The following is a 15,821-nucleotide window of genomic DNA, read 5'->3' on the forward strand; positions in this document are numbered from 1 at the left end:
GCGATCTTAATTGCGCCTTCCCCGAAGCGCAACGGATTTCATGCGCAGGTAAGCGCGCCTCGCATCGCAGCCTTGCGCTGCAACTCCGGTGGGAACTTTAATCCGAAGTAAGCCCCGCTCTGACCAGAGGGCTGGCGACCTGAGGCGAGTGCGGAGGAAAACCTCAAACGGATAAAAGAACTGGTGAAATTTTTCTTTCCCGCCATGCCGTTTCCCGAGACGGATTTTACACTCTGGCTAAGCTTGCTAGGAGCTTTTTATTTTCAGTCCACTCCAACGTGCTATTCTCTGCAGCCAGGCTAAAACGACTTAGGTCTGCAATCCGGAACATGACTACTCGGAAGTAGGTCCCGCTGAGTCCGCTGAAACTTGCTGCCAGGACGGTGGGGAACAGAGGGTTACATACTTGGGATCTAAGACCTCCGTTTTCGGGGCAGCGAAAGGACAACCGACGGTTGTCACTAACGGCTGAAAATATCAAAGCAGAAGAAAAACTGAACCATGTTTTTCGCGTCCCTGGTAGAAAGGGGTGCGAAAGGCTCTCACCGAGCACACACAGTGCCCCGTGCAAAAATCACAAAAGAAAACTCCCAACTTCCAGGGAAGCACCAAGAGAGAGATGTTTGGGTCACCACTGGACAAGAGGTGGAAGGGGTCCTCGTCTGAAAAGCTGTGATTTGATGGTAGAGGAGAAAATGAAATGATGGAGAAATGAACTTGGGAGGAAAATTAATCAAAGACATACTGTTCCCCACATACACTTTCTCCCTTTGACTTATGCTTTTCCAGAAGCCCTTCTCAGAACTCCCACAATGCAGAATCAAAGAAAGAACAATGCGAAAGAAATTTGGTATATTAAATTTAACTCCTGGAGTGCCAGGATCCAAAATGTTCTTTTCGTATGTCTGCTCAGTTGAATCCAGTAAATTATCCCCATTAAATACCATTTTCCAATATCTGATTGAATATCTGTTGAGAATGTGTAATTTTGGATAGGAATTGGGGGGGTTTGAGGTATGGGATACCAGCTGAACATACAGCTGTGGATAAACGAGATCAAAAATTGTCAAATTAGAAGGAAAGAGGAGGTAGCAATCCCCCCCCCCCACACACACACACACAACTGATCCTTCCTCCCCTTCCTGTGTCCTACTGAAGTTTCTAGAACAAGAGTGGTTTTCTTAGGTTACCAAAAAAAAAAGATGATTATTTATGGCGTCCTACCAAAGACGCACACACACACACTTCTCATTTCCACACACTGAGCATTTACTGATTTCAAAATGACACCATTTAAATAGCCATGTTGTATCCATATAATGGACGGGATGCTGTGGACTGTATAAGCTAGCGTTTTAAAACCCCAGAGCAAACCTTCCAGTTCTGCAGAACACTTTTTCAGGCTTAAAATAGTTAGGTCAGAACAACTGCAAGAGATGCTTCCTTGGTAAAATGGGATTTACCTTTACACAGAGCTCTTCCGCCATTCCTTTTAAAAATAATCTCATTGCTGCAGTCTTCAGAGATGCAGTATTCTCGCATTGTTTGTCGGAAAAGACAAACAGGAATAATGCCAGTGGCTTTGTCTCTGGAAATGTCATCTCTTCCGAGCAGTCTTCGCTCCCGGTTCACTGTTTGGCGTTTGGTGCCCTCCAAAGGCCAAAAGGGGGAATTGAAAGCTGTCTGCGAATTACCTTCTGCCTTTGGAGCCGCTAAAATGGAGGCAGCGACACCGCGTGGATCAACCACAGTTTTGCACAAGCAACAGAATTCCAGCTTGTCCACTCATTTCCACTACCCACGTACAGAATGGATGCTTTGAAACATCTGGGCATCTTTTGGCCTGCCAGATGCTTTGACCCACAACTTTCATCAGTCTGAGCCAGCATAGAGAACTCATGGGAAATACTGGCTAAAACATCTGGGAGTTGCAAATCACCCGTGTCTGATATACTATAAATTTCACAGGACTACTGTGCCCTTGATTAAAACATTCCTGTTTCTATCTTCAGCCTCATGTATTGCTTCTCATTCAGTGCAGAAGAAAGTGGAGTAAGAAACTGTCCTTGAACCTCTTTTTAACCAGTTTACATTGCCCAAATACAGAAAGGGGTTTAATTACTGGTTTATTATTATTATTATTATTATTATTATTATTATTATTATTATTATTATTATGAAAAGAGTGATATTTTGCATTACAACGTGCTACTTCCTTCTTTAAAAGTAAAAAATAAAAACAAGAACATCAATAATTCCAGGCTGAAATCCTAGATATTTGCCTAGAAGTGTGCTCCTTTGCCTTACTTCTGAGTGGACAGGCATATGATTGTGTGGCCAATTGATATAATCCCACCCAACCTTACTCAGAAAAAGATTCCTTCTCATGTCATTGAAAGTTCCCTCCAGGTATCCACAAACAAATAGGATCCAAAGTGAAGTGAAATAATTTTTCTATCAATTCTTCCTTGTTGACAAATTAATTCTAGAGGGGTAGCTGTTTGAATCTTCTGCAGCCTTCCCCAAAGTGGCGTCCATGCAATGTTTTGGAATACGATCCCAATAGGCCACAGCTAGTACAGCCAATGACTGGTGATTATGGGAGCTGTAGTCCGGAACATCTAGGGGACACCGTGTGGTCTCCCTCGCTTCAGCACGGTTGTGTATTTTTACTTATAAAGGTCCAATCCTATGCCTGCTTAGGCGAAAAATAAAGTCCTAAAATTCACCGCGTTCCCTACGTTGACTGGGGAATCCACGTTGCACATTTTTCTGTCTAAATAGGTGTAGGTTTCCACTTTAGACTAAACACACTTATTTAGCGGTAAGTTGCACTGGGATTTGTGCTGGGTTCTAAGGCAGGGCAGGGATCAATGGACAGGAGAGCGGAGAGCATCTGAAATAACTAAAGGAAATTCAGGGAGAAGGATTCAGGAGGGGCAGCAAGAGGCGCATGCGGGAAGAAAACCAGCCCATGCGGGGCAGCGCAATGCGACGAAGATCCGTAGTTTTCTCCCACTTTTTCCCCCTGGCTGCGCCACGGCGCAAGACGCGGCGAGCCTGGCTTTGCACCTCCTCCTGCGCCGCCCGCCTTGTCCCTTCTCGGCCGCCGTCCGCGGTGCGGAGCGCATGGAGTGAACGGAGCAGGGGCGAGGAAGAGGAGGAGTTACAATGTAGCTGATGCGGGAAGCCCCGCCACTGTAACCGACCAGGGACGCTCTCCGGGGAACCTGTCAGTGGAAAAGTCCCATGGAGATCGCGACGCCAGATCGCAGCGCCGGTATATTCCTGCCACTACGGGACAGAGAGGAGGGGCTGTCTTCGAGGGTGCGGGCAGGAGGGGTCGGGGGCCGCTCCCCACTTGCCTCCCCCCCAGTTTTCCTCTGCCCTCTCGAATTGTTCACCTATCTTTACAAACGAAGCAGCGTGCCACTTTACGTTTCGGAAGCCTGCAAACCGAATGGACGCCCCCCCCCACACACACACATTTGGCGCCCCCTGCGGGACTCTTAGGCAGAACTACGGGCTGGGAGGAGGGGGGCAGAGAAAAGAAATCGCTTTGCATGCAAAAGGTCTTAAAGTGGACTCCCCCGGGATCCTGCGGCCGATGGGAAAACCCTGGGGGCTGCGCAAGGCTTAGTGCCACCTCTGGATGCGCGAGCGTCCAAAGGCAGTTTCGCATCCACCGTTCTGTTTTCTGGGACGCTCTGGAGCGAATTCCAAAGTTCTGGTTTGACCTTCAGAGCCGAAGCGTTCGGGCTCCACCTCGTCTGTGAAGGTCTGCCGATGTATCCCTGATGTACCTGCCCATTTGCAGAGGCAATGCTTTTCGACCTGTCTTTAAGATCTGTTTGGTTGGAAGCTTCCAAAGGTAGGGAGGAGGCCCCATTAGTGAGGGTGTTCAAGGAACCACGTGTTGGGGGTTATATGAGTGGAGCCAACTGGAACCTGGAGTCGGACTAGATGGCTCTGGAGGCCCCTTCTGACTCGCTTTGTTTCTATGTTTCTGTGTTGTTGGTGCTTGTTTTCAAATTGGCTTCGAACCCAACTGTATAGTTTATGAACTTGTCATGCTAGCATGAAGCCGCCTGTCTTTTCTATTGTGAACCACCTTTGTGAGACTCGTTCTTGAAACGCAGCAATGGAGTACCTGAAATGATAAATGTTTTACTGCTTGGTTGAGCTGGGTAACAAACCTGCCATCAGTTGAAACATTCTGCTCTGAACACCTCTTGACTGTTCTCCTCCTCTTTCACGCCCCTGTGTAAGGAGTTTCGAAATGGGACATCCGGCATAAAATTTGGGATTACATGGAAGCAAATAACTTGGCTGATTTCCCAAGACCCGTGCATCACCGGATCCCCAATTTCAAGGTATGGTGGTATTTAACAACCTTACAAATTAAATGAAAATGACAGTTCCCCTTAGCACCACCTATTCCTTGTCATCAGGAAATACAGACCAATGCTAATGATGGTTTTCCTTATACCCTTTTTAAAAAGAGGGGTTGTGAGCAAGCTTCTGTTTAGCACAGCATTCTTCATTGGCCACTGATGTTGAAAATAAGGTATTGATTACCACTGACACTGTTGATTTCATATTGGCCCATGCAAAGTACTGACAAATTCCTCTGCTAATCCCCATTTCTTTGTGATATCATGTTCTCACCAACATCTGTTTGCAAAAGATGCAATGCTTCAGCCCTGTATTAAGGGACGATGGATGAGGACACTTAAACCACCCAGAGAGCTTGTCCAACGTTATGTTTGCATTTCTATATACTTTAGGACAGCTGTGAATATATATCTATGCGATTACCCATCCTCCACTCGCCATTTTGGCATCACTGAAAAACCACAGCCAAGGGAGAAAGGCAGCTTCTGCATTATGATGATCTTCTCTTCTTTTATAGAGAACCTATTCATGGTGTGCTCTCTTGATGGACCTATTTGGATGTGTTTTTCAGCACCACAGATAGCTTCTGTACAGCTCAAAAGAAAAGCTGCAATGGCTGAGGATTCCCACTGACATCCTGAGGAAAGGGCTGGGTTTAGATAGTTTTTGCTGGTTTTCCTAGTTGTGCTTTTTCCACTCAATGGGTTGTTAGCAAAGATTAACACCTTAACAATACATATGACCACTATTTATATCCAAGCATCTAAACTAGCCAGCGAGAGCCAGTGTGGCATAGTGGATAAGAGCATGGGACTGGGACTCAGGCGATCCGGGTTCAAGTCCCTGCTCGGCCGTGGAGCCAACTGGGTGACTTTGGGCCAGTCACAGACTCTCAGCCCAGCCTACCTCATGGGGTGGTTGTTGTGGGGATAAGATGGAGGAGGAGAAGGATGTAAGCTGCCTTGAGCCCTTTGTAGGAAAAAGGCAGGATATAAATCGAAGGAAAAAACAAACAAACTAAAGCACCCGGGCAGCTCCCTGATTAAAATGCTCATGCTTGGTGAGGGAAATTGCCTGCAAACTTTAAGATCAGAACTCTGCCTGCAGTAACTCCCTTCCTACCCTTGTTTCTGCAATGCAGGTAGGAACAAGAACACACACACACACCCTCCAGTTGTGGCACCCCATGTGGATGCCTTCCAGGAAGCAGCTTTCCCAGTTCTCTCCTCAGTGACTCCAATGCTGACTAAAGACATGGCTCTTTGCACAACCTCTGCCATGGCTTAGTTTTGCTCGGTTTCTGTTTCTTCTGGTTGGTCTGTTTGCTTTAAGGATGCTTGGTGCAGATAAGCATTTTTTTCTTTTTCCTAAATGCATCATACTTTCTGAAATCCAGATAGCCAAAGTGAGAAACCGGTATTGACGCCATTACAAGTGTGTGTTTCTGTGTGGCTTTAATTATACTGCAACTCACTCGGAAATTGACACTGAGCAGTGGGATATTAAAGTCGAGATTAAATAAAAAAGATAAAAGGGATCCTCTCTGTTGTCAAAGTGCTCCCGGGCTGCCGTGGCACGTGAGCCTTCCAAGCGTCCTACATATTATTTCTCGGAACAGCTGCCTACAGGGGTCCCAGCTGCAATCCAGATGTTGGATGCCGCTGACAGCCTCCACAGTGACTGGAGTTGCGTGGTGGATTTGCACTCTGCATACTCGTACTGCTGAAGCCTGCACTTTGTTCCCGGTTTAGCCATGAGGCAGACTTGGGTGGTCCTGGGCCAGTCGTCAGCGTCAGCTGCAGACTTTGGGGGGCCCTGGGCAAGACACCCGCAACGGGCCCCCTCCCTCCATGTATAGCTTTGCCAGGGTGGCCTGAAATGTGGTTTTGGGGAGGGGCACAAGTAACTCCTCTGTTGGGTCATCACCTGTGCAGTGTATCTGAGTCGGACGCTTTTGATTGCAGCGTTTAGAGAGCAGCTCTATGAAAACATGGCTTGGCCTTGGCGGCAGTTCACCATCCCTGCAGGCGAAAGGCCGCTGGTTCAGACCCTGATGCAGAATACGCCTTTCCCACAGGCTGCCCCTTCCGCTTCTGCCCGGCTCCCAGACCTGCAGGAGTTCCAGAAGGCCAGGGTTGTGAAAGTCAACCCCGACGCCCCACAGAAGAACGCCCGCTTTTTCACTCTGGAAGTGAGTATGACCTCGCGCACACACACACTCTCTTGCCCATGTAGGGATCTTTCCAGATGAGCGGAGTCCTCCAGGCATGGGAAGCCTTTGAGAAAGCCAGGGAAGTGAAAGTGGATCCTGACAAGCCCCTGGAGGGAATCCGGCTCACCGTGCTCCAGGTAACCGGACCTTTTCTCCCCGGGGAACATTCCGCATGCTCAGCCCTGGCACAAGTTGCAGGCTCTGTGCTGGATCAGGCCCAAAGTGCCTTTGGATTAGCCTTCTTTGACCTGGCACCCTTCAGACATTTTGTGGTAATTTATTTAAGCATACCCCCCCTTCCAAAAAGGTTTTGGGAATGGCTTGCACAGGATCAGTGAAGGGGGTCCCTGCCTGTAGGCTTACAAACTAAGGAGACACAAGCCAAGGAGACATGACACACAAAGACAGAGGGATGCAGAGGGAAGAGGAAAAGCATGCAGTCTTTCAACAGGGCTAGTGGAATGACCCTGCCTCCCTCCTCTCTTCCGTGCAGCCTCCTGGAATGGCTGCTGGCTGGAGAAGGAAGCTGGGTGAGGGAGGTCTTTTAGCAGGATGGCTTGGGTGATGGGGGTGCAGCTCAGCAGCTGTGAAGGCGGAGATTGGGGAAGGCTGGCTGGACCCCACTGTGGCCAAGCAGATGCCCCTGAGAAGCCCCACAATAAAGAAATGAACAAGTCAGACCAATGAATATGGCAGTTGCATGGAACCAACCCCCTGCTGTTGCAGGACACCAGTTCACACCATCCCACTCAGAGGGCTGCCCAGTTTCTTCTTGAATGTCTCCAGTGTGGGAGAGCCCCCCACCTCTCCAGGCAGCCGGTTCCACTGTCCTATTGCTCTGACAGTGAGGAAGCTCTTCCTGATGTCCAGCCTGAATCTGGGTTGTCACAACTTGAACGGATTCTTCCGTGTCCTACACTCTGGCATCAGCAAGAAGAGATCTTGGCCTTCCTCTTTTGACAGCCTTTGAGGGACTTCTAGAGGGATATCATGTCCCCCTCAGTCTTTTCTTCTCAAGGCTGAACATGCCCAGTTCACTCAGTCTCTCCTCACAGGGCAGAGTTTCCAAACCCTGGATCATTTTGGTTGCCCTCCGCTGGACCCTTTCTAATTTTCCTGCATCTTTCCTAAATCTTGGTGCCTGGAACTGGACACAGGATTCTGGGTGACTGTCTAACAGAAGGGAATTCCACAGCTTGGCTCTGTGCTGCACTAGGAAGTCCCTCTTCTGCTTGGTCCAGAATCTCCCCCCCCGCCTTCCCCGTCAGCTTCATGGGATGCCCCCTTTGGATTTGGGTATCATGACATTATTTGGTTTTCTTATTCTGCACAGCACTCATAATTGGAGCACCGCGGGGGATGCGGGTGTGGCTGTGTGGACTGGGGAAACGTCTCTTTTTTCTCTGGCTTCCCCTTCGTGGCCGAGCACAATCAAGGAAAGGGGCCCCTGGCGCCTGTACGATGCTCTTCTTTCCCTCTCTTCTTGCAGGCCAGGAAAACCCTTCTGGTGCCCACTCCGCGCCTGCGAACGGGGCTGTTCAACAGGATTGTCCCTCCCCCTGGAGCGACGAAAGAGATTCTCAGAAAATGTGCCACCTCTCAAGTAGGAATCAGAAACGAGGGAGGGGGTGGGGGGATTACGTCCGTCGCTCAGCTCCTTGCCACTTTTTGGCCTTCCGAAAGCCGCTTGGCCTGCTGCTGGCCACCAGACGGGGATAGCTGAGCACCGAAGCAGCTGTGCTTCTTTGCTCTGTGCCTGCCACACACCCTAATATGGCGAATTGACTCCCTCTTGCGTTGAAACAGCTCGTGTTCCTAAGCGGACCAGAAAATCTTTCCCAGGGGGTGCGGCAGTTGCTGGCCGCTTTATTTGTTTCATTGCGTTTATTGCATTTGCTCAAATGCCAAATGTTTTCTGGGCAGATAACATAAAAACAGCTTAATAAAATGCAGTGGTAAGAATAATCATTGCACAGTCAGCAATGTTGGATTTCGAAAGGCATCCTTAAAACCCAGTCCCGATCATGTTTAAATGGGAAATAAACCCTGTAAGATGGCTGGCTGGGGAGACCCTGGAGATCTTCTTTTCCTTTTTTTAAGGAATGGCCACTTTCGAGTTGGCAGCTGGGGGTGGGGGAAAATATAGTACTGAAATACGGTTTGCTATGGGGTTTCCACATGCCCCCATCTTCTTGGAATGTCTAAGGAGCACCTTGGCAGATCCCGGGGAATCACGTGCTCTTTCGGTGGAGCATGTGGGGATTTTCTGCCCACATTTCATAACTGCTCCCCTCCCCACACTCAATATTGCTTTTCTTTTTCAGGGTGTCAGGGATTACAGCGTCCCCGTGGGGCTCGATGCAAAGGTGCACGTGGACCTGGTTGTGGTAGGATCTGTGGCAGTTTCTGAGAAAGGTATGTGGTCCAGAAGCAGGTGCTGCTGAGTACTGGACTGGGACTCCAAAACGGAGGTTTCTAGTCCTCATGACTATCATGAGGCTCACTGGGCCAGACTTTCAGCCTAACAGGGTTGTTATTGTAGATGGATTAGAAGAGGATTGTGGGTGCTTTGTAAGGAAAAGTGCCAGGTATAAGGAAAAAAGAAATATAATTAATTAATTGATGGGGAATTGCTTGTGTGACTGAGATTCCTTGAATGGGGCAAGACTCCCGCTTTTGGCTGGAGCTCAAGAGGTGTGTGTGTGTGTGTGTGTGTGTGTATAAAAGTGCATTGCTGCCATCAATACATCCTGGGGCTTCTTCCTTTCTCCGTGTAGGTTGGCGGATTGGGAAAGGAGAAGGCTTTGCGGACCTGGAATATGCCATGATGGTCTCCATGGGAGCAATAGGAGAGGACACAATTGTTGTCACAGCTGTGCACGACTGCCAGGTAGCGATCGCAGCTTGGAGGACGGCTTGTGGGGAGCCTGGGTGCACTGCACCCTCTGAGCCAGGAAGCAGAGGAATCATGGCATCAGCTCTCCAGGCCAGGAGGCGAGAGAGAGAACCAGATTTAGCAACTGCTCTGCGTTAGGCGAAGTAAACACCTCCCTTGCGACTGCCAGATTCTTAGCCAGGAGTCAAACGGAGCTCCGAAGTATGTGCTTCACACTCCAGCGGGATGGGCCTCCCCACAGACTAGCGAACTGTTGTTCGGAGAGGGGCTCGCGGGGAGTCCTGCTCTGCGGGGAATCAGGACTCTCTGTGCAAAAGCGGTGCTTCTTTTTGCCACCCTAGCTGTTTTTGGGTGGCACAAGCAGCAATTTTGGGCACAGAGCAAGAGCCCCCAGGCTGCACAAATGGCAGTGGCAGCTTTGCAAGTGGGGGGCGGGAATCATTGACGGCAAAAGGAGAAGCGGGTGGCAGAGGATGAGGGGGCTGTATGGGTTACTGGAGAGGCAGATGTGGGGTTGGGTGGACTCCAGGGGATAGTGGAAGACAGGAAAACCCGGAGGAATGCTGTCCATGGGCTCATGAAGAGTTGTGCACAACTTTGCGACTGCACAACAACAATGGGTTGCAAAGTTCCCACACACACCTCCCCTGGTGCTCACCAGGTGCACTGAATGTAATTTTATTTCCTAAGGTTTCTGCAAGCATTCTTTCTTTTTCCTTTTTGCTTTTCAAGCTGGGGGCTGGTATCCCACATGGCAGCTTTCCATTCCCCGGTGCCACCTTTCTTTGGGTGCAAAGAAGTGGTCCCGTGTTTAAGAGCACAGATGCTATTTGGTCCCGCCCATGTGCCTTCTGAGAGACAAGTGTTTAGTCACCAGCCCTGGGCCCCATGGCAGCCATTTTGTGAAGGTGCCCACAGCACTCACTGAGCTTTCAGATGTGCCGACTGACCCAAAGGGGTTTGGCAGCACCGTCCATGCAACATGGAAGCAACCGATGCACCTCGGTGGCTTTTCCTCCTCGCCATAGGTGGTGGACATACCGGAGGAACTGCTGGACGACCATGATCTCACTGTGGATTACATCCTTACTCCCACAAGAGTGATCAAGACTGGGTGCAAGCGCCCCAAACCTCAGGGGATCCTTTGGCATAAGGTAAGATGCCTCCGCTGCCCGTCATGTGGGCCAACAGGTAGCTCAGGTGTGTGTTCATGCTTCAAAGGTCTGTGTGGGGCATCCTATAAATGAACGTGGATGGGAAGTGAGAAGCCACCTCGGACGTGCCGTCAAATCACCAGGACTGCACTGTTTTAAGCTGAGTTCAATCCAGATGGGCACCCGCTGGGAAAACTCTCCCCAGTTTTCCTGACAGCCGTTGAGCCAAGCTTGAAGAGGAAGCGTGGTCCCATAAGGGAGAGACACTGGGAAGAAGAAACTTCAGCCATCCCTTCCTTCAACCGCCCCCAAACAGGTGGGTTTCTGCACAACTGACGGAGGCAGGGAAGTTGCAAAAGCCGATGCCATCACTGGGAAAAGCAGAGACTTTACAACACAGTGCGAGGTAGATCTCCAGATGTTTTGAGGTGCATCTTTCAGACCTACCAGACCTGCCAGGGATCAAGAACGCTGCCCAGCCGAGGCCCAGAACAACTAGAAAGCTGCATTTTGCCCGTCCCTGTGTTAGACTAATTCATTTTAAAAACAGTTGGATTGAGGGCACAATCTTTGCCTGTTCAGCAGAAAAGAGTCCTACGATGTCCAGCGTTCCCCACGCGGCCATCAGGGGGCTCAGCTGGGAGAATATCACCACATGTCTCTAACAGAGAGATAAATTCTCCAAACTGAGTAAAGTTTCTCACGGGTAGGGACTTGGTATCAGCAGAGGCTGTAGCCAGATTTTTTTCTTCTTGCCTAAGGTTTTTTGGGGGGGTGGCGGAAGTCACAGCTGCCCCCCCTTCACCCCTCCACCACTCCCCACATCAAGCATTGTGCCAAGGCCTAGTGGGTGAAGAGAGAGATGGCAGCTGCCAGATCAAATTAACCTACGTGCTGGAAGCTGAGCGGCTCATGGCTGCTCTGGCAGGCCGACGAAAGACAGGACGGTCACACCGGTCCCTCAGCCACCCTTGGGATAAAATGAGCCTGAGGGTGTCTGAGCGAGCCCAGGAGAAGTTTTCTGCAGGTCTCTCCACCCGTGAATTTCCTCCCACTGGGTGGGATGAAAATGCATGCTGGGATGGGCCCTCCAAGGGCAGGGTCTCAAAGGGCAGCTGACGCACTGATCACACCATGCGTGTTCCCCGTGCGACCACTCCCGGACTCTTCCGAGGTCTTGGGGGTCTTTGATCTCCACCAGCAGCACCCCACTGTGCTCTGGTGCCAGAATTCGGCCCCCATAAATACTTTCCCTGCTACCTCCTGGCTCTCCTGCTTCTCATCATCCGCGATCTCTGCCGAGCTCTGGCCGGGACCGGCCACCCCGGCCCCGCAGGGTCCCTTTCATCTCGGTGCTGCTTTTAACACTTCGGCAGACAAGGGAGGCCTGTGGCAAGGGCTGTTTATCAGGCCCCGTGCTTCCTTCTGCATCTCGTCACATATCAGAGGGGAAGATGAAAGCCTGGGGGGCTGCTCGGGACAAAGCCTCAGACCCCAGCCGCACCCGCACCTTTGCCCTCCAGGCACTGCCATCTGTTCGCGGGATTTCAAGTGACCCTTTTTAGCACGGTGCTGCGGCCGTCCCAGGTGGGGGACCCTGCAAGAGACCCCAGAGGAGAGCCAGGTGAGAAGAGGAGCAAACAAATGGTCCTCCTCTTTCTCTCTCTCTCTCTCTCTCTCTCTCTCTCTCTCTCTCTCTCTCTCTCAGCAAACTGGAATAAAGAGAACCCAGAGAGAACACAAAAGCAGATACACAGTCACAGATGCACACACAGGCACATCTCAGAAAGGTGAAAGGGCAGCTTTGAAAGGACACAAGCACTGCCAAAGGGGCTTCTCCAGTCTGGAATTCTGTTCTCGGAGTGGCTGGCTGGATGCCCGAGCGGAAAGTCCACCAGCAGAAAGTGAGTGCCATAGCCCCATCCCACCCATTCTCCCCAGCAACTGGCGTACACCACTGTGCCACCTCTGATACTTGGGCTAGCATGTGTCCTTAAGGACTAGTAACATTGGTAGCCTTTTCCTCCATGAATTTGTCTGAAGCCCTTCTAAAGCTACCCACGTTAGTCAGCATCACTACACCTTCTGGAGGCATTCTGTGAAGACGTCTTTCTCCTACCCTCTTGGGGGTCACTTGGTTTCTCATGTCGGGAGGAAAACTTGGGAGGAAAGCAGAAGATAAGTAAATGAGCCAGGTGCAGGTATTATTTCAGCAACATGTGGGGCTTTATCCAGGGTTCAGTGAGCAAAAGGATGACAATAGTGATGATGCAGCTACTCCTTTGGAAAAAAATTACTCTTCTATGTTGGACCACAGAGAAGTTGAGAAGTAAAAAAAGGGGTGCAGCATCTTAGAGGGTCAGAAAGCAAAGCATGTGTCGGGCTGCTCTCCGCCAGGATTGTAGATCTTTGAGTTTACCACTAGAAAATTGGGGTTTGAGCATGCTCAGTCGTTTGTTTGTAGCTCTCCAAGGGAAACCCAGGGGGGAAATTGGTAGGAGGGTGAGGGTGGGATGTGGCAAGGCATTTGATTGTGCTCTGTGTGTATGATGGGCAGTGAAAACAGGCCAATCTGCTGCAGTACATGTTGCAGGCCATTGTTGTGAGAGTGTGTGGTGCTTCGCGGCAGCAGCTTAGTCTTCACAGATGTCAGCTGCCCTCTGTGTCTGCCAGATGCTGCTGCTGTTGCTGCCTAGAAGATGGAGTTGCCAAAACGGTTTGGCCCGAAGTGTGTGCTCCTTTAAGTCTCTAGGCGATTGCGGTTTTTTGAAGAGGGTGGCAGGGAAACACCTTCTCTCTCTCCTCTTTTTAGATCAGCCATGAAATGCTGGCGAAAATCCCAGTCCTCAAGAGCCTTCGCTACAGAGAGCAACGAGGAGGCATAGATGCTTTCCTCAAAGATGAGCCGCCCGGTGCTCCAGTGGCCAGTGGACCAGCCAGCAAGAATCGGCCGGAAAATAGCCAGTGGCCGAGCGAGAGCGGCCCAGTGCCAACAGGCCCGGAGAAGCCGTCCTCTGTGTGCACACCGGACCTGCCCAGGGTGCCTGCCACTGTCTACGTGGGCAACCTCCCACAGGGCACCCGGGTGAGCGAGCTGAAGGATGCCCTGAGAGCGCATGATGCACTTCCCGCACGGCTCACCTGGCACGGTGCCCAAAACCAGGCCTTTCTCAGCTACAGCGACAGAGCTGCCGCGGACGCCGCCCTCTCAGCTCTGCAGGGGTTAAGTCTCCGAGGTGGCCACGTGCGGGTCGAACTGGCCAGGAGGCAGGGGAGCAGGAGGGCACACAGACCCCAGTAGGAGAAGGAGGGGCCAGGGCAGCTCTCGCTGCGGGGGCAGAAGAAGGGGCCCGCGCAAAGGCTTTGGTGGACTGCTGCTGGCTGATCCCGGAGCCTGGCCATTCAAGCCAGGGGCCTGATATGACCGGACCATTCCGCCACCAAGGGAACGGCAGGCCTGTGGGGGATGAGGCCCTGGGATGGCCACATGGTCACTGATCCCCGTGTCTTTGGGACTATGCCACGTGGCTGGACAGCGCTCTCCTTTCTGCAGGTGGCGGGTGCTTTTTTCCAGACACTCCCCTCAAGTAGAAAGCTAGCACATCCAGGACTCTGCCCCATCGGGGCATTTCTCCACTTGCAAGGACGGGTTCGTTTCGGTGCAGGGGACCGGCTGTGTGGCTAGTATGGTTGCAAAGTGGAGCATTCAAAGGCTGTGGCCCCTCACCACCCCCAGTCTTGGGACTTGTAACACCCCGTTCTGCCCCAGGGAGGTCAACTGGCCCTTGGCTGAAACCTCTCCAGGTGACGTCAACATACCTTTGACTACAGGAGAGCACGAGAGCCACTTTCTGGTTAGAGCTTCTTGGCTGTATGATGTGCTGGCCACTCAGGCGCATGAGCGGCTGTGGAACTGTTTTTCCGCTTACTCGACAGCCTCTCCTGGACTTCTCTCCTCCTCAGCAATGAATTCTAACCCTTGGTGTTTGTGTACAAGCCTGTTTTCTTGACAGAAGCATTTATGGGAAGGGTAAATGTGGAAAAAGAGGCGTGCACCTCGATTTCTGCAGAGGCATTTGTCCACACTAAGAATCTGGGAAACAAAGAAATGTCTATTTCTTTCTTCCCCTGAAAAGCAAGTTGGATTTTGGCTGAACTTCTTTTTGAACAGAATCAGTTTTACAGTGGATCGCAGGCAAAATGTCAAAGCAAGCCCTGAAATATACTCTTGCATTAAAACAACGAAAACACAAACCCCCGCAAGAGTTGGGAATATTTCTCTACTACTAGGAGATACTGCTGTGTGCATTTTAAGCATGTTATAAAAATGAGGCAGGCCTTTTGTAAAGCATTACATAAAACCTTTGCGAGGTTCTAGAGTATTCTCGGCATGACATCCTGTGGACCACCGCCTTCCCTTCCTTCCATTGCTTTTCAAAGGAAAGCAAAAGTGAAAAACAACTATTTTTGGTGCGCTCCCGATGGTTTGGAAGGCATGGGTGTGATGGAACCCCCCCTTTCTGCTTTGGAGCCTGGGCTAAAATAATTGGGCACGGTACCAAGAGAGGTCCAAATGCTTCCTTGTGTGCAGGAGGGGCAGACGGCTAAAATATTTCTTCTCACAGGACGATGTCTTCTCAGTAAGACAGCAGACTGATAACACTCTCTCAGCATCAACTGCCTTCTCCCACCCCCAACCTGGTGCCTGCCCAGGGTGTTGGATTGGAATTCCCGCCTGCCCCAGCCAGCATAGGCTTGGCTGAGGATGATGGGAGATGGGATCCTCCTTTTTGGGGGGAGGGTGGGGGTGGAATCCAAAACAGTGCAGAGACCGAAGGGCTGAGTCATGCGGGTCAATGGGATCTCATTCTGCAGAGGCAAGGGAAAGGAATAAATGCCTTCTAAAAAGGAAGAGAAAATGGATCTTTCTGTTTTGAAGGAATGGAGCCGTTGCCTTCTCAAGGGCTGATTGTCTCCTTCAAAGATTCCTCTGACTTTGCACTGCTCCGTTTACAGAAAGCGAAGTTTTCATCTCCCGAAAGGAAACAATCGCTCAGGCTGTTGATATATGGGGTCATTCTTTGCTTCTGCATGTAAACAGGGACTGCATTCCCTATTGTACATCAACTGCCGGTTCCTCGCAAATCCCAGGGGAAACATCACG

The 15,821-nt window shown here is 50.7% G+C and overlaps 1 protein-coding gene across 3 annotated transcripts; it reads left to right on the forward strand.

Annotated features, from left to right (window-relative positions):
• Positions 1-3,164: 3,164 nt before the first annotated feature.
• On the forward strand, positions 3,165-14,640 carry MTHFSD (methenyltetrahydrofolate synthetase domain containing). Of its 3 annotated transcripts, none has more exons than XM_044428023.1 (8): positions 3,165-3,280; positions 4,270-4,373; positions 6,473-6,586; positions 8,097-8,210; positions 8,932-9,022; positions 9,385-9,497; positions 10,532-10,657; positions 13,470-14,640. In XM_044428023.1, the coding sequence occupies exons 1-8, from the start codon at positions 3,250-3,252 to the stop codon at positions 13,956-13,958; spliced, it is 1,182 nt and encodes a 393-aa protein (XP_044283958.1). In that variant the 5' UTR covers positions 3,165-3,249; the 3' UTR covers positions 13,959-14,640. The 3 variants fall into 3 exon arrangements, with proteins under 3 accessions (XP_044283958.1, XP_044283957.1, XP_044283959.1); XM_044428022.1 differs by lacking the exon at positions 6,473-6,586 and adding an exon at positions 6,631-6,744; XM_044428024.1 differs by lacking the exon at positions 3,165-3,280 and having other exon boundaries at positions 3,691-4,373; positions 6,360-6,586.
• The last annotated feature ends 1,181 nt before the right edge of the window (positions 14,641-15,821 follow it).

The sequence above is a fragment of the Varanus komodoensis genome, unplaced genomic scaffold, assembly GCF_004798865.1.
Source record: "Varanus komodoensis strain SLA01 unplaced genomic scaffold, ASM479886v1 scaffold19, whole genome shotgun sequence".
NCBI classification, from domain to species: Eukaryota; Metazoa; Chordata; class Lepidosauria; order Squamata; family Varanidae; genus Varanus; species Varanus komodoensis.

Excerpts from the sequence above, each read along its gene's own strand:
- MTHFSD (XM_044428023.1), top strand. The coding sequence starts at position 3,250 with ATGGAGATCGCGACGCCAGATCGCAGCGCCG. Across the intron at positions 4,374-6,472 it reads ACCGGATCCCCAATTTCAAG|GCTGCCCCTTCCGCTTCTGC; the intron begins GTATGGTGGTAT and ends CCTTTCCCACAG. Across the intron at positions 10,658-13,469 it reads AGGGGATCCTTTGGCATAAG|ATCAGCCATGAAATGCTGGC; the intron begins GTAAGATGCCTC and ends TCCTCTTTTTAG.